General features: G+C 34.0%; 1 protein-coding gene across 1 annotated transcript in view; it reads left to right on the top strand.

Moving 5' to 3' along the window:
* col6a2 (collagen, type VI, alpha 2) overlaps positions 1 to 21,414 on the top strand; it is a 44,584-nt gene that overhangs the window by 14,130 nt on the left and 9,040 nt on the right. The window contains exons 7-23 of the mRNA XM_042307725.1: positions 1,003 to 1,068; positions 1,671 to 1,769; positions 9,914 to 9,940; positions 10,044 to 10,169; positions 11,286 to 11,348; positions 11,448 to 11,510; positions 11,710 to 11,763; positions 11,846 to 11,881; positions 12,048 to 12,110; positions 12,237 to 12,362; positions 12,538 to 12,600; positions 13,496 to 13,546; positions 15,530 to 15,691; positions 15,821 to 15,856; positions 16,256 to 16,301; positions 19,447 to 19,599; positions 19,746 to 19,840. Coding sequence (XP_042163659.1) covers positions 1,003 to 1,068; positions 1,671 to 1,769; positions 9,914 to 9,940; positions 10,044 to 10,169; positions 11,286 to 11,348; positions 11,448 to 11,510; positions 11,710 to 11,763; positions 11,846 to 11,881; positions 12,048 to 12,110; positions 12,237 to 12,362; positions 12,538 to 12,600; positions 13,496 to 13,546; positions 15,530 to 15,691; positions 15,821 to 15,856; positions 16,256 to 16,301; positions 19,447 to 19,599; positions 19,746 to 19,840 — 1,329 coding nt within the window. The remainder of the gene's footprint in view (positions 1 to 1,002; positions 1,069 to 1,670; positions 1,770 to 9,913; positions 9,941 to 10,043; positions 10,170 to 11,285; positions 11,349 to 11,447; positions 11,511 to 11,709; positions 11,764 to 11,845; positions 11,882 to 12,047; positions 12,111 to 12,236; positions 12,363 to 12,537; positions 12,601 to 13,495; positions 13,547 to 15,529; positions 15,692 to 15,820; positions 15,857 to 16,255; positions 16,302 to 19,446; positions 19,600 to 19,745; positions 19,841 to 21,414) is intronic.

Below are 21,414 nucleotides of genomic sequence, written 5' to 3'. Positions count from 1 at the left end.
TTTGTCGAGATCGGTGTGGAAGAACTTGACTGGCCTGCACAGAGCCCTGACTCAACCCCATCGAACACCTTTGGGATGAATTGGAATGCCGACTGAGAGCCAGGCCTAATCGTCCAAGATCAGTGCCCGACCTCACTAATGCTCTTGTGGCTGAATGGAAGCAAGTCCCCGCAGCAATGTTCCAACATCTAGTGGAAAGCCTTCCCAGAAGAGTGGAGGCTGTTATAGCAGCAATGTTCCAACATCTAGTGGAAAGCCTTCCCAGAAGAGTGGAGGCTGTTATAGCAGCAATGTTCCAACATCTAGTGGAAAGCCTTCCCAGAAGAGTGGAGGCTGTTATAGCAGCAATGTTCCATCATCTAGTGGAAAGCCTTCCCAGAAGAGTGGAGGCTGTTATAGCAGCAATGTTCCAACATCTAGTGGAAAGCCTTCCCAGAAGAGTGGAGGCTGTTATAGCAGCAATGTTCCAACATCTAGTGGAAAGCCTTCCCAGAAGAGTGGAGGCTGTTATAGCAACAGAGGGACCAACTCCATATTAATGCCCATGATTTTGGAATGAGATGTTTGATGAGCAGGTGTCCATATACTTTTGATCATGTAGTGTATATATATATATATATATATATATATATTAGAGGTTTGATTATTTATTGATTGATTGATTGATTGATTGATTGATTGATACTAGATATCTCTGTTTATCCCTGTCTGATTGATTGATTGATTGATTGATTGATTGATTGATACTAGATATCTCTGTTTATCCCTGTCTGATTGATTGATACTAGATATCTCTGTTTATCCATGTCTGATTGATTGATTGATTGATACTAGATATCTCTGTTTATCCCTGTCTGATTGATTGATTTATACTAGATATCTCTGTTTCTCCCTGATTGATTGATACTAGATATCTCAGTTTCTCCCTGATTGATTGATACTAGATGTCTCTGTCACTCCCTGATTGATTGATTCCTGATATCTCTGTTTCTCCCATGTTAGTGCTACAAGGTGAAGTGTCTAGAGACAGAAGGACCTCCTGGTCCTAAAGGACACAGAGGACAAAAGGTACACACACACACAGAGACAGACAGACAGACAGACAGTCAGACAGAGAGTCAGTCAGTCAGTTGTTCTCCTCCTCTCTGGTTTCTCCCGTTAAAGGGCCATCCACACCAAGGACGATAATGATAAACTATGCATGAATATACATAACGCTGTAGGTCTATTAATAATGTGGGATCACAGACCATCCTACTGCATCCTGCAGGTCTATTAATAACAGACCATCCTACTGCACCCTGTAGGCCTATTAATAACAGACCATCCTACTGCACCCTGCAGGTCTATTAATAATGTGGGATCACAGACCATCCTACTGCACCCTGTAGGCCTATTTAATTAGTTTTTAGACAAGAACATTATTCTATCTGGGCTACAACACAGTGCATTGGGGAATTTATTATTGTATCAAGTGACTACGCTATTGTTTAGGGCTGTAAACTGCAATGATGTAAGCTAATTTGAGTAACCGCCTAAACATCCTGTTTCGAATGCATGTTAATGCCAAAATAACTTCCCTACGCCTGCTATGCAACCATTTGGATCTGTTTTTGACAGTTTACGAGGTCCAGAAAGGAAGCAGGCCACTAATATCTTGTGTGTTACAGGGGATCAAAGGAGACAATGGTAACTCCGGTCTTAAAGGGGACAGGGGAAGACAGGGCGACCCCGGCATCGAGGGTCCCATTGGTCAACCAGGAGTCAAGGTAAGGCTTCATGCTCCTCCCATTCACACACACTACCAGTAATTATGTATGCTAAAGATGCAAATGTGACTAGTAATACCAGTAATAATGTATTTATATATAGTGACTAGTAATACCAGTAATAATGTATTTATATATAGTGACTAGTAATACCAGTAATAATGTATTTATATATAATGACTAGTAATAATGTATTTATATATAGTGACTAGTAATACCAGTAATAATGTATTTATATATAGTGACTAGTAATAATGTATTTGTATATAGTGACTAGTAATAATGTATTTATATATAGTGACTAGTAATACCAGTAATAATGTATTTATATATAATGACTAGTAATAATGTATTTATATATAGTAACTAGTAATACCAGTAATAATGTATTTATATATAGTGACTAGTAATAATGTATTTATATATAGTGACTAGTAATACCAGTAATCATGTATTTATATATAGTGACTAGTAATAATGTATTTATATATAGTGACTAGTAATACCAGTAATAATGTATTTATATATAGTGACTAGTAATAATGTATTTATATATAGTGACTAGTAATACCAGTAATCATGTATTTATATATAGTGACTAGTAATAATGTATTTATATATAGTGACTAGTAATAATGTATTTATATATAGTGACTAGTAATAATGTATTTATATATAGTGACTAGTAATAATGTATTTATATATAGTGACTAGTAATACCAGTAATAATGTATGTATATATAGTGACTAGTAATAATGTATTTATATGTAGTGACTAGTAATACCAGTAATAATGTATTTATACATAGTGACTAGTAATAATGTATTTATATATAGTGACTAGTAATACCAGTAATAATGTATTTATATATAGTGACTAGTAATAATGTATTTATATATAGTGACTAGTAATACCAGTAATAATGTATTTATATATAGTGACTAGTAATAATGTATTTATATATAGTGACTAGTAATACCAGTAATAATGTATTTATATATAGTGACTAGTAATAATGTATTTATATGTAGTGACTAGTAATACCAGTAATAATGTATTTATATATAGTGACTAGTAATACCAGTAATTATGTATTTATATATAGTGACTAGTAATACCAGTAATAATGTATTTATATATAGTGACTAGTAATAATGTATTTATATGTAGTGACTAGTAATAAGTAATTTATTTAGTACTATGATAGTAATAATGTATTTATATAGTGACTAGTAATAATGTATTTATATATAGTGACTAGTAATAATGTATTTATATGTAGTGACTAGTAATACCAGTAATAATGTATTTATATGTAGTGACTAGTAATACCAGTAATAATGTATTTATATATAGTGACTAGTAATACCAGTAATAATGTATTTATATGTAGTGACTAGTAATACCAGTAATTATGTATTTATATATAGTGACTAGTAATAATGTATTTATATATAGTGACTAGTAATACCAGTAATAATGTATTTATATATAGTGACTAGTAATACCAGTAATAATGTATTTATATGTAGTGACTAGTAATACCAGTAATAATGTATTTATATATAGTGACTAGTAATACCAGTAATAATGTATTTATATATAGTGACTAGTAATACCAGTAATAATGTATTTATATATAATGACTAGTAATAATGTATTTATATATAGTGACTAGTAATACCAGTAATAATGTATTTATATATAGTGACTAGTAATAATGTATTTATATGTAGTGACTAGTAATACCAGTAATAATGTATTTATATATAATGACTAGTAATAATGTATTTATATATAGTGACTAGTAATACCAGTAATAATGTATTTATATATAGTGACTAGTAATACCAGTAATAATGTATTTATATATAGTGACTAGTAATACCAGTAATAATGTATTTATATATAGTGACTAGTAATAATGTATTTATATGTAGTGACTAGTAATACCAGTAATAATGTATTTATATATAATGACTAGTAATAATGTATTTATATATAGTGACTAGTAATACCAGTAATAATGTATTTATATATAGTGACTAGTAATAATGTATTTATATATAGTGACTAGTAATAATGTATTTATATATAGTGACTAGTAATACCAGTAATAATGTATTTATATATAATGACTAGTAATAATGTATTTATATATAGTGACTAGTAATACCAGTAATAATGTATTTATATATAGTGACTAGTAATAATGTATTTATATATAGTGACTAGTAATACCAGTAATCATGTATTTATATATAGTGACTAGTAATAATGTATTTATATATAGTGACTAGTAATACCAGTAATAATGTATTTATATATAGTGACTAGTAATAATGTATTTATATATAGTGACTAGTAATACCAGTAATCATGTATTTATATATAGTGACTAGTAATAATGTATTTATATATAGTGACTAGTAATATAGTAATAATGTATTTATATATAGTGACTAGTAATAATGTATTTATATATAGTGACTAGTAATACCAGTAATAATGTATTTATATATAGTGACTAGTAATAATGTATTTATATGTAGTGACTAGTAATACCAGTAATAATGTATTTATATATAGTGACTAGTAATAATGTATTTATATGTAGTGACTAGTAATACCAGTAATAATGTATTTATATATAGTGACTAGTAATAATGTATTTATATATAGTGACTAGTAATACCAGTAGTATTTATATATAGTGACTAGTAATAATGTATTTATATATAGTGACTAGTAATACCAGTAATAATGTATTTATATATAGTGACTAGTAATAATGTATTTATATGTAGTGACTAGTAATACCAGTAATAATGTATTTATATATAGTGACTAGTAATACCAGTAATAATGTATTTATATATAGTGACTAGTAATAATGTATTTATATATAGTGACTAGTAATAATGTATTTATATATAGTGACTAGTAATAATGTATTTATATGTAGTGACTAGTAATACCAGTAATGATGTATTTGTATATAGTGACTAGTAATAATGTATTTATATATAGTGACTAGTAATAATGTATTTATATATAGTGACTAGTAATAATGTATTTATATATAGTGACTAGTAATACCAGTAATAATGTATTTATATATAGTGACTAGTAATAATGTATTTATATATAGTGACTAGTAATACCAGTAATAATGTATTTATATATAGTGACTAGTAATAATGTATTTATATGTAGTGACTAGTAATACCAGTAATAATGTATTTATATATAGTAACTAGTAATAATGTATTTATATATAGTGACTAGTAATAATGTATTTATATATAGTGACTAGTAATACCAGTAATAATGTATTTATATATAGTGACTAGTAATAATGTATTTATATGTAGTGACTAGTAATACCAGTAATAATGTATTTATATATAGTGACTAGTAATAATGTATTTATATATAGTGACTAGTAATACCAGTAATAATGTATTTATATATAGTGACTAGTAATAATGTATTTATATGTAGTGACTAGTAATACCAGTAATAATGTATTTATATATAGTAACTAGTAATAATGTATTTATATATAGTGACTAGTAATACCATTAATAATGTATTTATATATAGTAACTAGTAATAATGTATTTATATATAGTGACTAGTAATAATGTATTTATATGTAGTGACTAGTAATACCAGTAATAATGTATTTATATATAGTGACTAGTAATAATGTATTTATATATAGTGACTAGTAATACCAGTAATAATGTATTTATATATAGTGACTAGTAATAATGTATTTATTTTAGTGACTAGTAATACTGTATTTATATATAGTGACTAGTAATAATGTATTTATATATAGTGACTAGTAATGTATTTATATATAGTGACTAGTAATAATGTATTTATATATAGTGACCAGTAATAATGTATATATATATAGTGACTAGTAATAATGTATTTATATATAGTGACTAGTAATACTGTATTTATATATAGTGACTAGTAATAATGTATTTATATATAGTGACTAGTAATAATGTATTTATATATAGTGACTAGTAATAATGTATTTATATATAGTGACTAGTAATAATGTATTTATATATAGTGACTAGTAATAATGTATTTATATATAGTGACTAGTAAATGTATTTATATATAGTGACTAGTAATACCATTAATAATGTATTTATATATAGTGACTAGTAATAATGTATTTATATATAGTAACTAGTAATAATGTATTTATATATAGTGACTAGTAATGTATTTATATATAGAGTGACTAGTAATACCAGTAATAATGTATTTATATATAGTGACTAGTAATAATGTATTTATATATAGTAACTAGTAATAATGTATTTATATATAGTAACTAGTAATAATGTATTTATATATAGTGACTAGTAATAATGTATTTATATATAGTGACTAGTAATACCAGTAATAATGTATTTATATATAGTGACTAGTAATATCAGTAATAATGTATTTATATATAGTAACTAGTAATAATGTATTTATATATAGTGACTAGTAATATCAGTAATAATGTATTTATATATAGTGACTAGTAATAATGTATTTATATATAGTGACTAGTAATACCAGTAATAATGTATTTATATATAGTGACTAGTAATACCAGTAATAATGTATTTATATATAGTGACTAGTAATAATGTATTTATATGTAGTGACTAGTAATAGCAGTAATCATGTATTTATATATAGTGACTAGTAATACCAGTAATAATGTATTTATATATAGTGACTAGTAATAATGTATTTATATATAGTGACTAGTAATAATGTATTTATATATAGTGACTAGTAATACCAGTAATAATGTATTTATATATAGTGACTAGTAATACCAGTAATAATGTATTTATATATAGTGACTAGTAATAATGTATTTATATATAGTGACTAGTAATACCAGTAATCATGTATTTATATATAGTGACTAGTAATAATGTATTTATATATAGTGACTAGTAATACCAGTAATAATGTATTTATATATAGTGACTAGTAATAATGTATTTATATATAGTGACTAGTAATAATGTATTTATATATAGTGACTAGTAATAATGTATTTATATATAGTGACTAGTAATACCAGTAATAATGTATGTATATATAGTGACTAGTAATAATGTATTTATATGTAGTGACTAGTAATACCAGTAATAATGTATTTATACATAGTGACTAGTAATAATGTATTTATATGTAGTGACTAGTAATACCAGTAGTAATGTATTTATATATAGTGACTAGTAATAATGTATTTATATATAGTGACTAGTAATACCAGTAATAATGTATTTATATATAGTGACTAGTAATACCAGTAATAATGTATTTATATATAGTGACTAGTAATAATGTATTTATATGTAGTGACTAGTAATACCAGTAATTATGTATTTATATATAGTGACTAGTAATACCAGTAATAATGTATTTATATATAGTGACTAGTAATAATGTATTTATATATAGTGACTAGTAATAATGTATTTATATGTAGTGACTAGTAATACCAGTAATGATGTATTTATATATAGTGACTAGTAATAATGTATTTATATATAGTGACTAGTAATAATGTATTTATATATAGTGACTAGTAATAATGTATTTATATATAGTGACTAGTAATACCAGTAATAATGTATTTATATATAGTGACTAGTAATAATGTATTTATATGTAGTGACTAGTAATACCAGTAATAATGTATTTATATATAGTGACTAGTAATAATGTATTTATATATAGTGACTAGTAATACCAGTAATAATGTATTTATATATAGTGACTAGTAATAATGTATTTATATATAGTGACTAGTAATAATGTATTTATATATAGTGACTAGTAATACCAGTAATAATGTATTTATATATAGTGACTAGTAATAATGTATTTATATGTAGTGACTAGTAATACCAGTAATAATGTATTTATATATAGTGACTAGTAATAATGTATTTATATATAGTGACTAGTAATACCAGTAATAATGTATTTATATATAGTGACTAGTAATAATGTATTTATATGTAGTGACTAGTAATACCAGTAATAATGTATTTATATATAGTAACTAGTAATAATGTATTTATATATAGTGACTAGTAATAATGTATTTATATATAGTGACTAGTAATACCATTAATAATGTATTTATATATAGTAATACAGTAATAATGTATTTATATATAGTGACTAGTAATAATGTATTTATATGTAGTGACTAGTAATACCAGTAATAATGTATTTATATATAGTGACTAGTAATAATGTATTTATATATAGTGACTAGTAATACCAGTAATAATGTATTTATATATAGTGACTAGTAATAATGTATTTATTTTAGTGACTAGTAATACTGTATTTATATATAGTGACTAGTAATAATGTATTTATATATAGTGACTAGTAATGTATTTATATATAGTGACTAGTAATAATGTATTTATATATAGTGACCAGTAATAATGTATATATATATAGTGACTAGTAATAATGTATTTATATATAGTGACTAGTAATACTGTATTTATATATAGTGACTAGTAATAATGTATTTATATATAGTGACTAGTAATAATGTATTTATATATAGTGACTAGTAATAATGTATTTATATATAGTGACTAGTAATAATGTATTTATATATAGTGACTAGTAATAATGTATTTATATATAGTGACTAGTAAATGTATTTATATATAGTGACTAGTAATACCATTAATAATGTATTTATATATAGTGACTAGTAATAATGTATTTATATATAGTAACTAGTAATAATGTATTTATATATAGTGACTAGTAATGTATTTATATATAGAGTGACTAGTAATACCAGTAATAATGTATTTATATATAGTAACTAGTAATAATGTATTTATATATAGTAACTAGTAATAATGTATTTATATATAGTGACTAGTAATACCAGTAATAATGTATTTATATATAGTGACTAGTAATAATGTATTTATATATAGTGACTAGTAATACCAGTAATAATGTATTTACATATAGTGACTAGTAATATCAGTAATAATGTATTTATATATAGTAACTAGTAATAATGTATTTATATATAGTGACTAGTAATACCAGTAATAATGTATTTATATATAGTGACTAGTAATACCAGTAATAATGTATTTATATATAGTGACTAGTAATAATGTATTTATATGTAGTGACTAGTAATAGCAGTAATCATGTATTTATATATAGTGACTAGTAATACCAGTAATAATGTATTTATATATAGTGACTAGTAATAATGTATTTATATATAGTGACTAGTAATAATGTATTTATATATAGTGACTAGTAATACCAGTAATAATGTATTTATATATAGTGACTAGTAATACCAGTAATAATGTATTTATAGATAGTAACTAGTAATAATGTATTTATATATAGTGACTAGTAATACCAGTAATAATGTATTTATATATAGTGACTAGTAATACCAGTAATAATGTATTTATATATAGTGACTAGTAATAATGTATTTATATGTAGTGACTAGTAATACCAGTAATAATGTATTTATATATAGTGACTAGTAATACCAGTAATAATGTATTTATATATAGTGACTAGTAATAATGTATTTATATATAGTGACTAGTAATAATGTATTTATATATAGTGACTAGTAATAATGTATTTATATATAGTGACTAGTAATAATGTATTTATATATAGTGACTAGTAATACCAGTAATAATGTATTTATATATAGTAACTAGTAATACCAGTAATAATGTATTTAGATATAGTGACTAGTAATAATGTATTTATATGTAGTGACTAGTAATACCAGTAATAATGTATTTATATATAGTGACTAGTAATTTATATATAGTGACTAGTAATAATGTATTTATATATAGTAACTAGTAATAATGTATTTATATATAGTGACTAGTAATACCAGTAATAATGTATTTATATATAGTAACTAGTAATAATGTATTTATATATAGTGACTAGTAATACCAGTAATAATGTGTGTTGTTTCCCTAATGGCTGTTGTTCTGTTGATCCGTGTTCTGTGCTCTGTTGATGTGTTGTTCTGATTTCTGTTCTGTTCTTGTAGGGTGAAATCGGTCTGGAGGGTGAAAAGGTGAGAGAAATATTTCATTAGGTATTATTTATTGATTTTCAGATCTGGGCAGCGTCGGACTCGAGGTAGATTCTGTGTTATTGCTGAGTGTATGTGTTTTCAGGGAGAGATCGGAGCTGAGGGGACGAAGGGTGTGGCCGGCCTCGCTGGACGCAACGGGACAGACGGACAGAAGGGGAAGATCGGGCGCATCGGCGCTCCCGGCTGCAAAGGAGATCCAGGAGACAGGGTATGTTCTGAGAAACCTGACTAGATCCAGGAGACAGGGTATGTTCTGAGAAACCTGACTAGATCCAGGAGACAGGGTATGTTCTGAGAAACCTGACTAGATCCAGGAGACAGGGTATGTTCTGAGAAACCTGACTAGATCCAGGAGACAGGGTATGTTCTGAGAAACCAAACTAGATCCAGGAGACAGAGTATGTTCTGAGAAACCTGACTAGATCCAGGAGACAGGGTATGTTCTGAGAAACCTGACTAGATCCAGGAGACAGAGTATGTTCTGAGAAACCTGACTAGATCCAGGAGACAGAGTATGTTCTGAGAAACCTGACTCGATCCAGGAGACAGAGTATGTTCTGAGAAACCTGACTCGACCCAGGAGACAGGGTATGTTCTGAGAAACCTGACTAGATCCAGGAGACAGGGTATGTTCTGAGAAACCTGACTAGATCCAGGAGACAGAGTATGTTCTGAGAAACCTACAGGAACAGCGCCAGAACTGGGAACAGACAGGCGACAATCAATGCAGCAGCAGGGAACAGAGCAGGGAACTGACACAGACAGGGGAGGTGATAAACAGACAGGGTATGTTCTGAGAAACCTGACAGAACATAACATCTTGTAAGGTACGACACTGCAGAAGAGAAGCAGGTACGGGGAGTTGACATAGCAAAAGGACAGGAACCGAACTGGGAATCACACAGACAATCAATGCAGCAGCAGGGAACAGAGCAGGGAACTGACAGACAGGGGAGGTGATAAACAGGTGATAGAGTCCAGGTGAGTCCAATATCGCTGATGCGTGTGACTAGGGAAGGCAGGAGTGGGTAATGATGGTGTCAGGAGTGGGTAATGATGGTGTCAGGAGTGGGTAATGATGGTGTCAGGAGTGCGTAATGATGGTGTCAGGAGTGGGTAATGATGGTGTCAGGAGTGCGTAATGATGGTGTCAGGAGTGCGTAATGATGGTGTCAGGAGTGGGTAATGATGGTGTCAGGAGTGGGTAATAGGCGTGACACATCTAGTATATGTTACTATTACTAGCAACACTATTGCCTTGATTGAAATGTGTGTACATTGATCACTATTTTCCCTGTGTGTGTGTGTGTGTGTCTGACAACAGGGTCCTGATGGTCACCCTGGAGACGCGGGCAATGGTGGACTTCCTGGAACAGACGGAGAGAAGGTACGCGATTGAGATCAAACAGAATTTTAATAACAAAATGACAACGCCTCGTTTGCTGCTTGGACCCTAGTTATACAATCACTGTGTTTGTGTCTCCAGGGAGATCCCGGTCGACCAGGAAGCACAGGCCCCCTCGGCCCGGTTGGAGACGCTGGACCTAAGGTAAACAGGAAGTCACTGCACACGATATGATGTTACTTGATGATGTCCCGTACAGCTCTGACATCAGAGGGATCATCCCTGACCTCTGTTGCTCTCCACGGCTCGTCTCTGGTTGTTAGGCCAGGGACCCGATAGAAAGGTTAGAGGTCAAAGTTAGAGGTCAAAGGGTAAATAACCTTGTTGTCTTCCTCCTCCTCAGGGTGAGAGAGGGAGTCCCGGTTCGCCTGGCTTCCCTGGAGCCAAAGGAACACCAGTAAGAAGCTCTACTCTCACTCTAACTGGCACACCAATGTAAAATACTGTATGTCAGATAATAATTTGTGTGCCTCTTCTAGGGAACTATTGGAGGCCCAGGAGACAAGGGAGAACTGGTGAGACCCTCTGAAACTCTGCATGATTGCCACAGGCAACGCGTTCTAGGGAAACTAGCTCTGTGTCTCAATATTGTCTGAACGTTGTGGCCATAGTCTAATGGTTTCTGTCTCTTAACGGTTGTGTAATGTTTCTCTGATGGTTGTTGGGTTGTTGTGTTTGTAGGGGAGAAGAGGAGACTTTGGGTCAAAGGGGACCCCGGGACCAGACGGAGTTAAAGGAGACAAGGTATGACACAACATCGCTCACACACACTTGCTCTCACACGCACGCGTACACACACACACTTTCACTCGCTCAGACACACACACACACACACACCCTACCTGCCTGTGTTGTCCTTCTGTGTTTCAGGGCGAGGCAGGACCTGAGGGGCTGAGAGGACTGCCAGGTGAAGTAGGAAACAAAGGAACCAAGGGGGACAACGGACTCCCGGGGCCACGCGGGCCCCCCGGTACTTCAGGAGCGGCAGGGAAGAACGTAGGTCACAGATCATAGCTTCACCAATCCGATCACAATGCTTTCCTAATGTTCTTGTCTTCCTGTATGTGTGTGTGTGTGTACATGGTCATGATATGGTGATATGGTGGCAATTTACAGTAACCACGGGGATGGCATCATAATGTTGCTATGGTAACCACTATCTGTGTAACAGGGTACCCGTGGCGACCCCGGTGATGCCGGACCGAGAGGAGACCCCGGCCTGGCAGGACCAAAGGTGTGTGTGTGTTTGTCTGAGTGTGTGTGTGTGTTTGTCTGAGTGTGTGTGTAGTTGTGTGTGTGTTTGTCTGAATGTGTGTGTGTGTTTGTCTGAGTGTGTGTGTGTGTGTGTGTTTGTCTGAGTGTGTGTGTAGTTGTGTGTGCGTGTGTGTTTGTCTGAGTGTGTGTGTAGTTGTGTGTGCGTGTGTGTTTGTCTGAGTGTGTGTGTAGTTGTGTGTGTGTAGTGTGTGTGTGTGTGTGTCTGAGTGTGTGTGTAGTTGTGTGTGTTTGTCTGAGTGTGTGTGTGTAGTTGTGTGTGTGTGTGTGTGTGTTTGTCTGAGTGTGTGTGTGTGTTTGTCTGAGTGTGTGTGTAGTTGTGTGTGTGTGTGTGTCTGAGTGTGTGTGTAGTTGTGTGTGTTTGTCTGAGTGTGTGTGTGTAGTTGTGTGTGTGTTTGTCTGAGTGTGTGTGTGTGTGTCTATCTGAGTGTGTGTGTGTTTGTCTGAGATGAGGAGCAGGATGAACTGCAGATGTTACAGATGAGTGAGATGCAAAAGACAACAGAGAAGTTTAACGATCTTCTAGCTGTTGCGGAAGTCAACCTGATATTGCTGTTAGAGTCACAGCCATGCATGAAGTCATCTTTAATGCAGGAGGTTCCCCAAACTCAGTTATCGGGACCTCGAGGGGGGCATGTTTTGGGTTTTTGTCCCTAGCACTACACAGCTGATTCAAATGATCAACTAATCATCAGGCTATTGATCATTTGAATCAGATGTGGAGTGCTAAGGGCAAAAACCAAAACATGCCCCCAGGCGGACCCAGGACCGAGTTTGGGAACCCTAATGTGACTGTTTTGACTGTGTTGTGATTGATTAATCTCTTTACTGATCGATTGATTTCTGTGCTGCTGTAGGGAGACGTGGGAAGAGCTGGCTTCAGTTACCCAGGACCAAGAGGACCAACGGTACGCGCACACACACACACCAGTGGAGGCTGGTGACTTGAGCAATTTACAAGGATGGGTGAACCACAGTATAGGCGAGGACTGCACGGAGATGACAAAGCAGGAATGGGAATGAGAAGGCTACTTAGTGTTGGGAAGGGATCACAGCGGTGATTAAATGAGGTATAAGTTGAGGTGTTCAGAGGCTTCAGTCTGGAATGGTAGATCGGCAGAAGATGAATGTGCAGGTAGAGATACTGGGGTGCAAAGGAGCAAAATAAATAAATACCAGCATGGGGATGAGGTAGGTAGATAGATGGGCTGTTTACAGATAGGCTTAAGTACAGGTGCAGTGATCTGTGAACTGCTCTGACAGCTGGTGCTTAAAGACATTTAAGGACATTTATGGAAAGAGTTTTTGCTTGTGTCAGTCGGGAGTGATGCACTCTGGTGTGAAACACAGAGAAATTGTGCGCGATTTGACAAATCATGAGGCAAAGAAGTCAGCCTCAAAAACAGTAGCCTACTTTGTCCCTGTTTTTAACTTATTTTTATTAAATACGCCCTTAGATTGCAATATCTACAAAGATAACATATGGAATCGTTTTTAACATTTAGCCATTTGATTGGGATTTCAGGACCTCTGTAGATATAAATAGATATAAAATATTTGAAAGAACGTAGAATTAGCCTTTTACTACTATAGAAACAAATTGAATAACACATTCAGAAATGGCAAAACAGAAAGTTTAAAAAATAGCAGCTCTTTATAGCTTATCACACCCAGTGGCTCTGGGTCTTACAGCTCATCACACCCAGTGACTCTGGGTCTGTTTACAGCTCCTCACACCCAGTGGCTCTGGGTCTGTTTACAGCTCGTCACACCCAGTGGCTCTGGGTCTGTTTACAGCTCATCACACCCAGTGACTCTGGGTCTGTTTACAGCTCATCACACCCAGTGGCTCTGGGTCTGCTCATCACACCCAGTGGCTCTGGGTCTGTTTACAGCTCGTCACACCCAGTGGCTCTGGGTCTGTTTACAGCTCATCACACCCAGTGACTCTGGGTCTGTTTACAGCTCATCACACCCAGTGGCTCTGGGTCTTACAGCTCATCACACCCAGTGGCTCTGGGTCTGTTTACAGCTCATCACACCCAGTGGCTCTGGGTCTTACAGCTCATCACACCCAGTGACTCTGGGTCTGTTTACAGCTCATCACACCCAGTGGCTCTGGGTCTTACAGCTCATCACACCCAGTGGCTCTGGGTCTGGTTACAGCTCATCACACCCAGTGGCTCTGGGTCTGACTCATCACACCCAGTGGCTCTGGGTCTGGTTACAGCTCATCACACCCAGTGGCTCTGGGTCTGGTTACAGCTCATCACGCCCAGTGGCTCTGGGTCTGTTTACAGCTCATCACACCCAGTGACTCTGGGTCTGTTTACAGCTCATCACACCCAGTGGCTCTGGGTCTGGTTACAGCTCATCACACCCAGTGGCTCTGGGTCTGGTTACAGCTCATCACGCCCAGTGGCTCTGGGTCTGTTTACAGCTCATCACACCCAGTGACTCTGGGTCTGGTTACAGCTCATCACACCCAGTGGCTCTGGGTCTGTTTACAGCTCATCACGCCCAGTGGCTCTGGGTCTGTTTACAGCTCATCACACCCAGTGACTCTGGGTCTGGTTACAGCTCATCACACCCAGTGGCTCTGGGTCTGTTTACAGCTCATCACGCCCAGTGGCTCTGGGTCTTACAGCTCATCACACCCAGTGGCTCTGGGTCTTACAGCTCATCACACCCAGTGGCTCTGGGTCTTACAGCTCATCACACCCAGTGACTCTGGGTCTGTTTACAGCTCATCACACCCACTTATGTATTTGGTGAATATATTTGAATATATTTAGTATAGTTTATTGAGTAGGATGGTTCCCTGACACACACACACTCCCTAACAGCCTAACACTCTCTCTAACACACCGTCTGACCCTGTGTGTATTCAGGGTGAACGTGGGGAGAAGGGCGGTCCAGGGCCCAGAGGAGGCAGAGGTGACTGTGGCCCCAAGGGAGGACCAGGGGGAAAGGGAACCTCTGGAGAGGAGGGAGAACCAGGGCCTCAGGGAGAACCTGGATTCAGAGGACCAAGAGGAGTGGGTGGACGAGACGTACGTACACAAGCACCCACACACACAGACAGTACTTCCACACGGTGTGTGTGTGTTTGAGTGTGTGAGTGTGTTTGAGTGTGTGTGTGTTATAATCTGTGTATGAAAGCATCTCCTTTCTCTCTACAGGGAGATCCAGGTCCTGAGGGAGATCCTGGCCTCACAGTAAGAACCTCTATCCCTCTATCCCCTCTCACTCTACTCCTCTATCCCCTCTCCCTCTACATCTATCCCCCTATCCCTCTCCCCCTCTATCCCTCTCCCCCTCTATCCATCTATCCCCCTATCCATCTATCCCCTCTATCCATCTATCCCCTCTATCCATCTATCCCTCTTTCCCCTCTCCCTATCCCTCAATCCCCTCTATCCCTCTCTCCCCTCTCCCTATCCTTCAATCCCCTCTATCCCTCTCTCCCCTCTCCCTATCCCTCTATCCCTCTCTCCCCTCTCCCTATCCCTCTATCCCTCTCTCTCCATTCCTCTATCCCTCAATCCCCTATATCCCTCTTTTGTCATCCCTCTCAGAGAAAGGTCTTGTGATGAAATGTGATGTTTTCATTGTAGGAATGTGATGTTATGAACTACATCAGAGAGACCTGTGGCTGCTGTGGTGAGTTATTCAGACACACACACACATTCACACAAAACACACACACACAACAGCCTGAATCCACGTGTCACATGCCTCCGACTGAGACCTGGTCAGCAGATAATGGCCCTGAATTAACGGGGTGGAATGACGAGGCGAACAAAACTTAGTGTTCAGTATTAGGCATTAATATTAGTATTCATTTCAGTATTAGTATTCATTTCAGTATTAGCATTCATTTCAGTATTAGTATACATTTCAGTATTAGTATTCATTTCAGTATTAGCATTCATTTCAGTATTAGTATTAATATTGGTATTAATATTAGTATTAATATTAGTATTAGAATTAATAGTGGTATTAATATTAGTATTCATTTCAGTATTAGAATTAATAGTGGTATTAATGTTAGTATTCATTTCAGTATTAGTATGAATTTCAGTATTAGCATGAGTATGAATTTCAGTATTAGTATTAATTTCAGTATTAGTATTGATTTCAGCATTGTATTAATTTCCGTATGAATTTCAGTATTAATATCAATGTCAGTATTAGTATTAATGTCAGTATTAGTATTAGTATTAATTTCAGTATTAGTATTAATTTCAGTATTAGCATTAATATTAGTATTAGCACTAATTTCAGTATTAGTATTCATTTCAGTATTAGTATTAATTTCAGTATTAGTATTAGTATGAATTTCAGTATTAATGTGAATTTCAGTATTAGTATTAATTTCAGTATTTGTATTAATTTCAGTATTCGTATTAGTATGAATTTCAGTAATAATATTGATTTCAGTATTAGTATTAGTATTAATTTCAGTATTAGTATTAATTTCAGTATTCGTATTAGCATGAATTTCAGTATTAATATTAATTTCAGTATTAGTATTAATTTCAGTGGTAATTTCAGTATTAGTATTAATATTAGTATTAGTATTAATTTCAGTATTAGTATTAATTTCAGTATTAGTATTAGTATGAATTTCAGTATTAGTATTAATTTCAGTATTAGTATTAATTTCAGTATTAGTATTAATTTCAGTATTAATTTCAGTATTAGTATTAATTTCAGTATTAGTATTGATTTCAGTATTAGTATTAATTTCAGTATTAGTATAAATTTCAGTATTAGTATGAATTTCAGTATTGGTATGAATTTCAGTATTAGTATTCATTTCAGTATTGGTATGAATTTCAATATTAGTATTAATTTCAGTATTAATATTAATTTCGGTATTAGTATTAGCATTAATTTCAGTATTAGTATGAATTTCAGTATTTATATTAATTTTAGTATTAGTATGAATTTCCGTATTTATATTTATATTAATTTTAGTATTAGCATTAATTTCAGTATTGATATTAATTGTAGTATTAGCATTAATTTCAGTATTAGTATGAATTTCAGTATTAGTATTAATTTCAGTATTTAAATTAATTTTAGCATTAGTATTAATTTCAGTATTAATATTAATTTGAGTATTAGTATGAATTTCAGTATTTATATAAATTTTAGTATTAGTATGAATTTCAGTATTTATATTAATTTTAGTATTAGTATGAATTTCAGTATTTATATTAATTTTAGTATTAGCACGAATTTCAGTATTAGTATGAATTTCAGTATTAATATTAATTTGAGTATTAATATTAATATCAGTATTAGTATTAGTATGAATTTCAGTATTTATATTAATTTTAGTATTAGTATGAATTTCAGTATTTATATTAATTTTAGTATTAGTATGAATTTCAGTATTTATATGATTTTTGGTATTAGTATGAATTTCAGTATTAGTATTAATTTCAGTATTAGTATTAGTATGAATTTCAGTATTAGTATTAGTATGAATTACAGTATTAGTATTAATTTCAGTATTAGTATGAATTTCAGTATTAATATTAATTTCAGTATTAGTATTACTCCAAGATGTATTAAATTATACAGTAGTTGTATTTTTTTCATGTTTTGTCATTACAAGTGCATTGTAGTATTTTTCACATTCCAAAAAATGAAGGCCTCAAGTTCAAAAAGCTATCTCCATACATCTGCAGAATCCGCTAATTACCTCTCAGTAACAGTCAAATAACTAGTGCGTATAACCTGAGACTATTCAATCAGTATAGAAGCGAGTGTATAACAACAACAGCTATTTGTCGTGTAAAACCGTCAAATTGGACCGTAAAGGTTAACATGACATTATAGACAGCTCAGGTGTACTAGCGGTGTCAATTTCCATAAAGCTACACACGGCTTTGTGTTAAACAACGCTAGAAACGTCACATTATTAACCATCAACACATGAGACAAGAATACCGGAAACCCAATAGCCTAGAGCTAGCTAGCGCTTAGCAAAACACATTTCCTGTTAGCATAATGCTAGCGAACTGTTAAATGCTATTTTCTTACAAATAAACATGTTTAACACATTCTATCTTCACTTTGCATATGTACATATTTTACCTGATGTTAACTGAGCCTTCGTTTATAGAAAATAAACACAATAGGAGCTAAAAAAAATATTGTTGAAAGAGTCAGTAAAAAGTTTGTGTGCCATCTTGTTCACTTTGCTTACATGTAAACCATTAGCATCCTAGCGAACCTCTATTACTTAATAAAATGGTGAAAATACCAACCAGTTTATCACTCGGTTTAAAACTCCCTTTCAATTACCTTCAAATATCACCAAGCTCATGGACTACAGTGCCTTCAGAAACAATTCACACCTCTTTACTTTTTCCACATTTAGTTGTGATACAGCCTGCATTTAAAATTGATTAAATTGTGTCATTGATCAACACACAATAACCCATAATGTCAAAGTGGAATTATGTTTGTAGAAAAAAAAAATGTAACATTAAAAGCTGAAATATCTTCAACCATGGTAAGCCTAAATGAGTTCAGGAGTAAACATTTTGCATAATAAGTTGCATGGACTCAATAATAGTGGTTAACTAATTAACGTAACATGAGCCGAACAAAGTCGCTAAGCACCATTAACCCCTGTACTGTGTTGTCCGTGCAGACTGTGAGAAAGCAGACCATTAACCCTGTACTGTGTTGTCCGTGCAGACTGTGAGAAAGCAGACCATTAACCCTGTACTGTGTTGTCCGTGCAGACTAACACACTGTTAACCCCTGTACTGTGTTGTCCGTGCAGACTGTGAGAAGCGGTGTGGGGCGCTGGACATCGTGTTTGTGATTGACAGCTCAGAGTCCGTTGGTCTCGCCAACTTCACTCTGGAGAAGAACTTTGTGATCAACACCATCAACAGACTGGGATCTATGGCCAAGGACCCCAACTCAGAGACAGGTACAACACACACTACTATAGGCTTATTTGTGCGGTGTTAGTTCAGATTCTGATCACTCAAAAACGTTTTCTTTTTTTTACACCCAGATAACTTCTCCTGCTAGTACCGATTGTGTAGAATGTAAAGTACTTTTTCTCCCTGGTAGGTACCAGAGTGGGGGTGGTACAGTACAGTCACAGTGGAACCTTCCAGGCCATCAGGCTCAATGACTCCAAGATCGACTCCCTGTCTGCCTTCAAGGTATGTGAATTATTTTTTTAAATTTTTTTCCTTTATTTAACCAGGCAAGTCAGTTAAGAACAAATTCTTATTTACAATGGCGACCTAGGAACAGTGGGTTAACTGCCTGTTCAGGGGCAGAACAACAGATTTGTACCTTGTCAGCTTGGGGATTTGAACTTGCAACCTTCCGGTTACTAGTCCAACGCTCTAACCACTAGGCTACCCTGCCGCCCCAATTGTGGCTTCAAGGTAGAGGGCTGCATTCCCTGGTGGGTCCGACAGAACTCATTGTAGCGCGTTCTGCATTTTTCACGCTGCGGGCGAGCGAGCGAGCGGGTCAGACATATGACTTTGGCAGTTAAATATCTTTTGTTGTCCCGCAGATCGTTTGGAAACGGTCATCTTTCTGCTTTGTGTTAGCCTTTTGTATTTAAACCTTTGTCACCTTATTCACACTCAGCATTCGCTGCTTCAACCTCTGCTGCGGCTACCTCTCCTCTCCTAGTTGGGCTCCTCTCATTGAAATAGAGTAGGCTGCCTACGAATCACTGGCAGTTATATTTCCTAGGAAATTAATTTAGACTATTAGACTATAGTTTACTACTGTGTCTGTAAATACATATTGATAATGTAAAGTTAAATAAAGGTTAAAAAAATTAAAAAAATGGAAAAGAAGGAGTCGAGGTGCAATCAAAAAATGTGATCATCATTGAAAAGGAAAACGCATGGACAGGCTACTAGCATATAGGATTTAGCCGTAGGAGGACGATTAGCATATAGGATTTAGCCGTAGAAGGACGATTAGCATATAGGAGTTTAGCCGTAGGAGGACGATTAGCATATAGGATTTAGCCGTAGGAGGACGATTAGCATATAGGATTTAGCCGTAGGAGGACGATTAGCATATAGGATTTAGCCGTAGGAGGACGATTAGCATATAGGATTTAGCCTACCTTTAGAAGGATGATTAGCATATAGGATTTAGCCTCCCTTTAGGAGGACGATTAGCATATAGGATTTAGCCTCCCTTTAGGAGGACGATTAGCATATAGGATTTAGCCGTAGGAGGACGATTAGCATATAGGATTTAGCCTACCTTTAGGAGGACGATTAGCATATAGGATTTAGCCTCCCTTTAGGAGAACGATTAGCATATAGGATTTAGCCGTAGGAGGACGATTAGCATATAGGATTTAGCCTCCCTTTAGGACGATTAGCATATAGGATTTAGCCGCAGGAGGACGATTAGCATATAGGATTTAGCCGTAGGAGGATGATTAGCATATAGGATTTAGCCGTAGGAGGACGATTAGCATATAGGATTTAATCGGCCTACTTCAAGGGACTATAACAATAATAACAATAATAAACTATATACCAATAATATGTGACTCTCTGTCTGTCTTGAAGTGGAGCGACACACAAGTCTAGCATTATCTGACAACTGAATACTTGTATTAGCTCCCCGAGTAAATGCCAAGGCTTTAGCTCAGCGGGCGACACAGTCTTGTGGTGTTCAGATCGCCTGAGTTTGACCTTCGAACCCATACTGAGACATAAACACACACACCCCCGCCCTCCCTCGGCCCGAC

This window comes from Oncorhynchus tshawytscha, linkage group LG28 (genome assembly GCF_018296145.1).
Source record: "Oncorhynchus tshawytscha isolate Ot180627B linkage group LG28, Otsh_v2.0, whole genome shotgun sequence".
In the NCBI taxonomy this organism is placed as follows: domain Eukaryota; kingdom Metazoa; phylum Chordata; class Actinopteri; order Salmoniformes; family Salmonidae; genus Oncorhynchus; species Oncorhynchus tshawytscha.
Note: the sequence above shows the minus strand (reverse complement) of the source record. Positions and strands in the feature narration are given on the sequence as shown.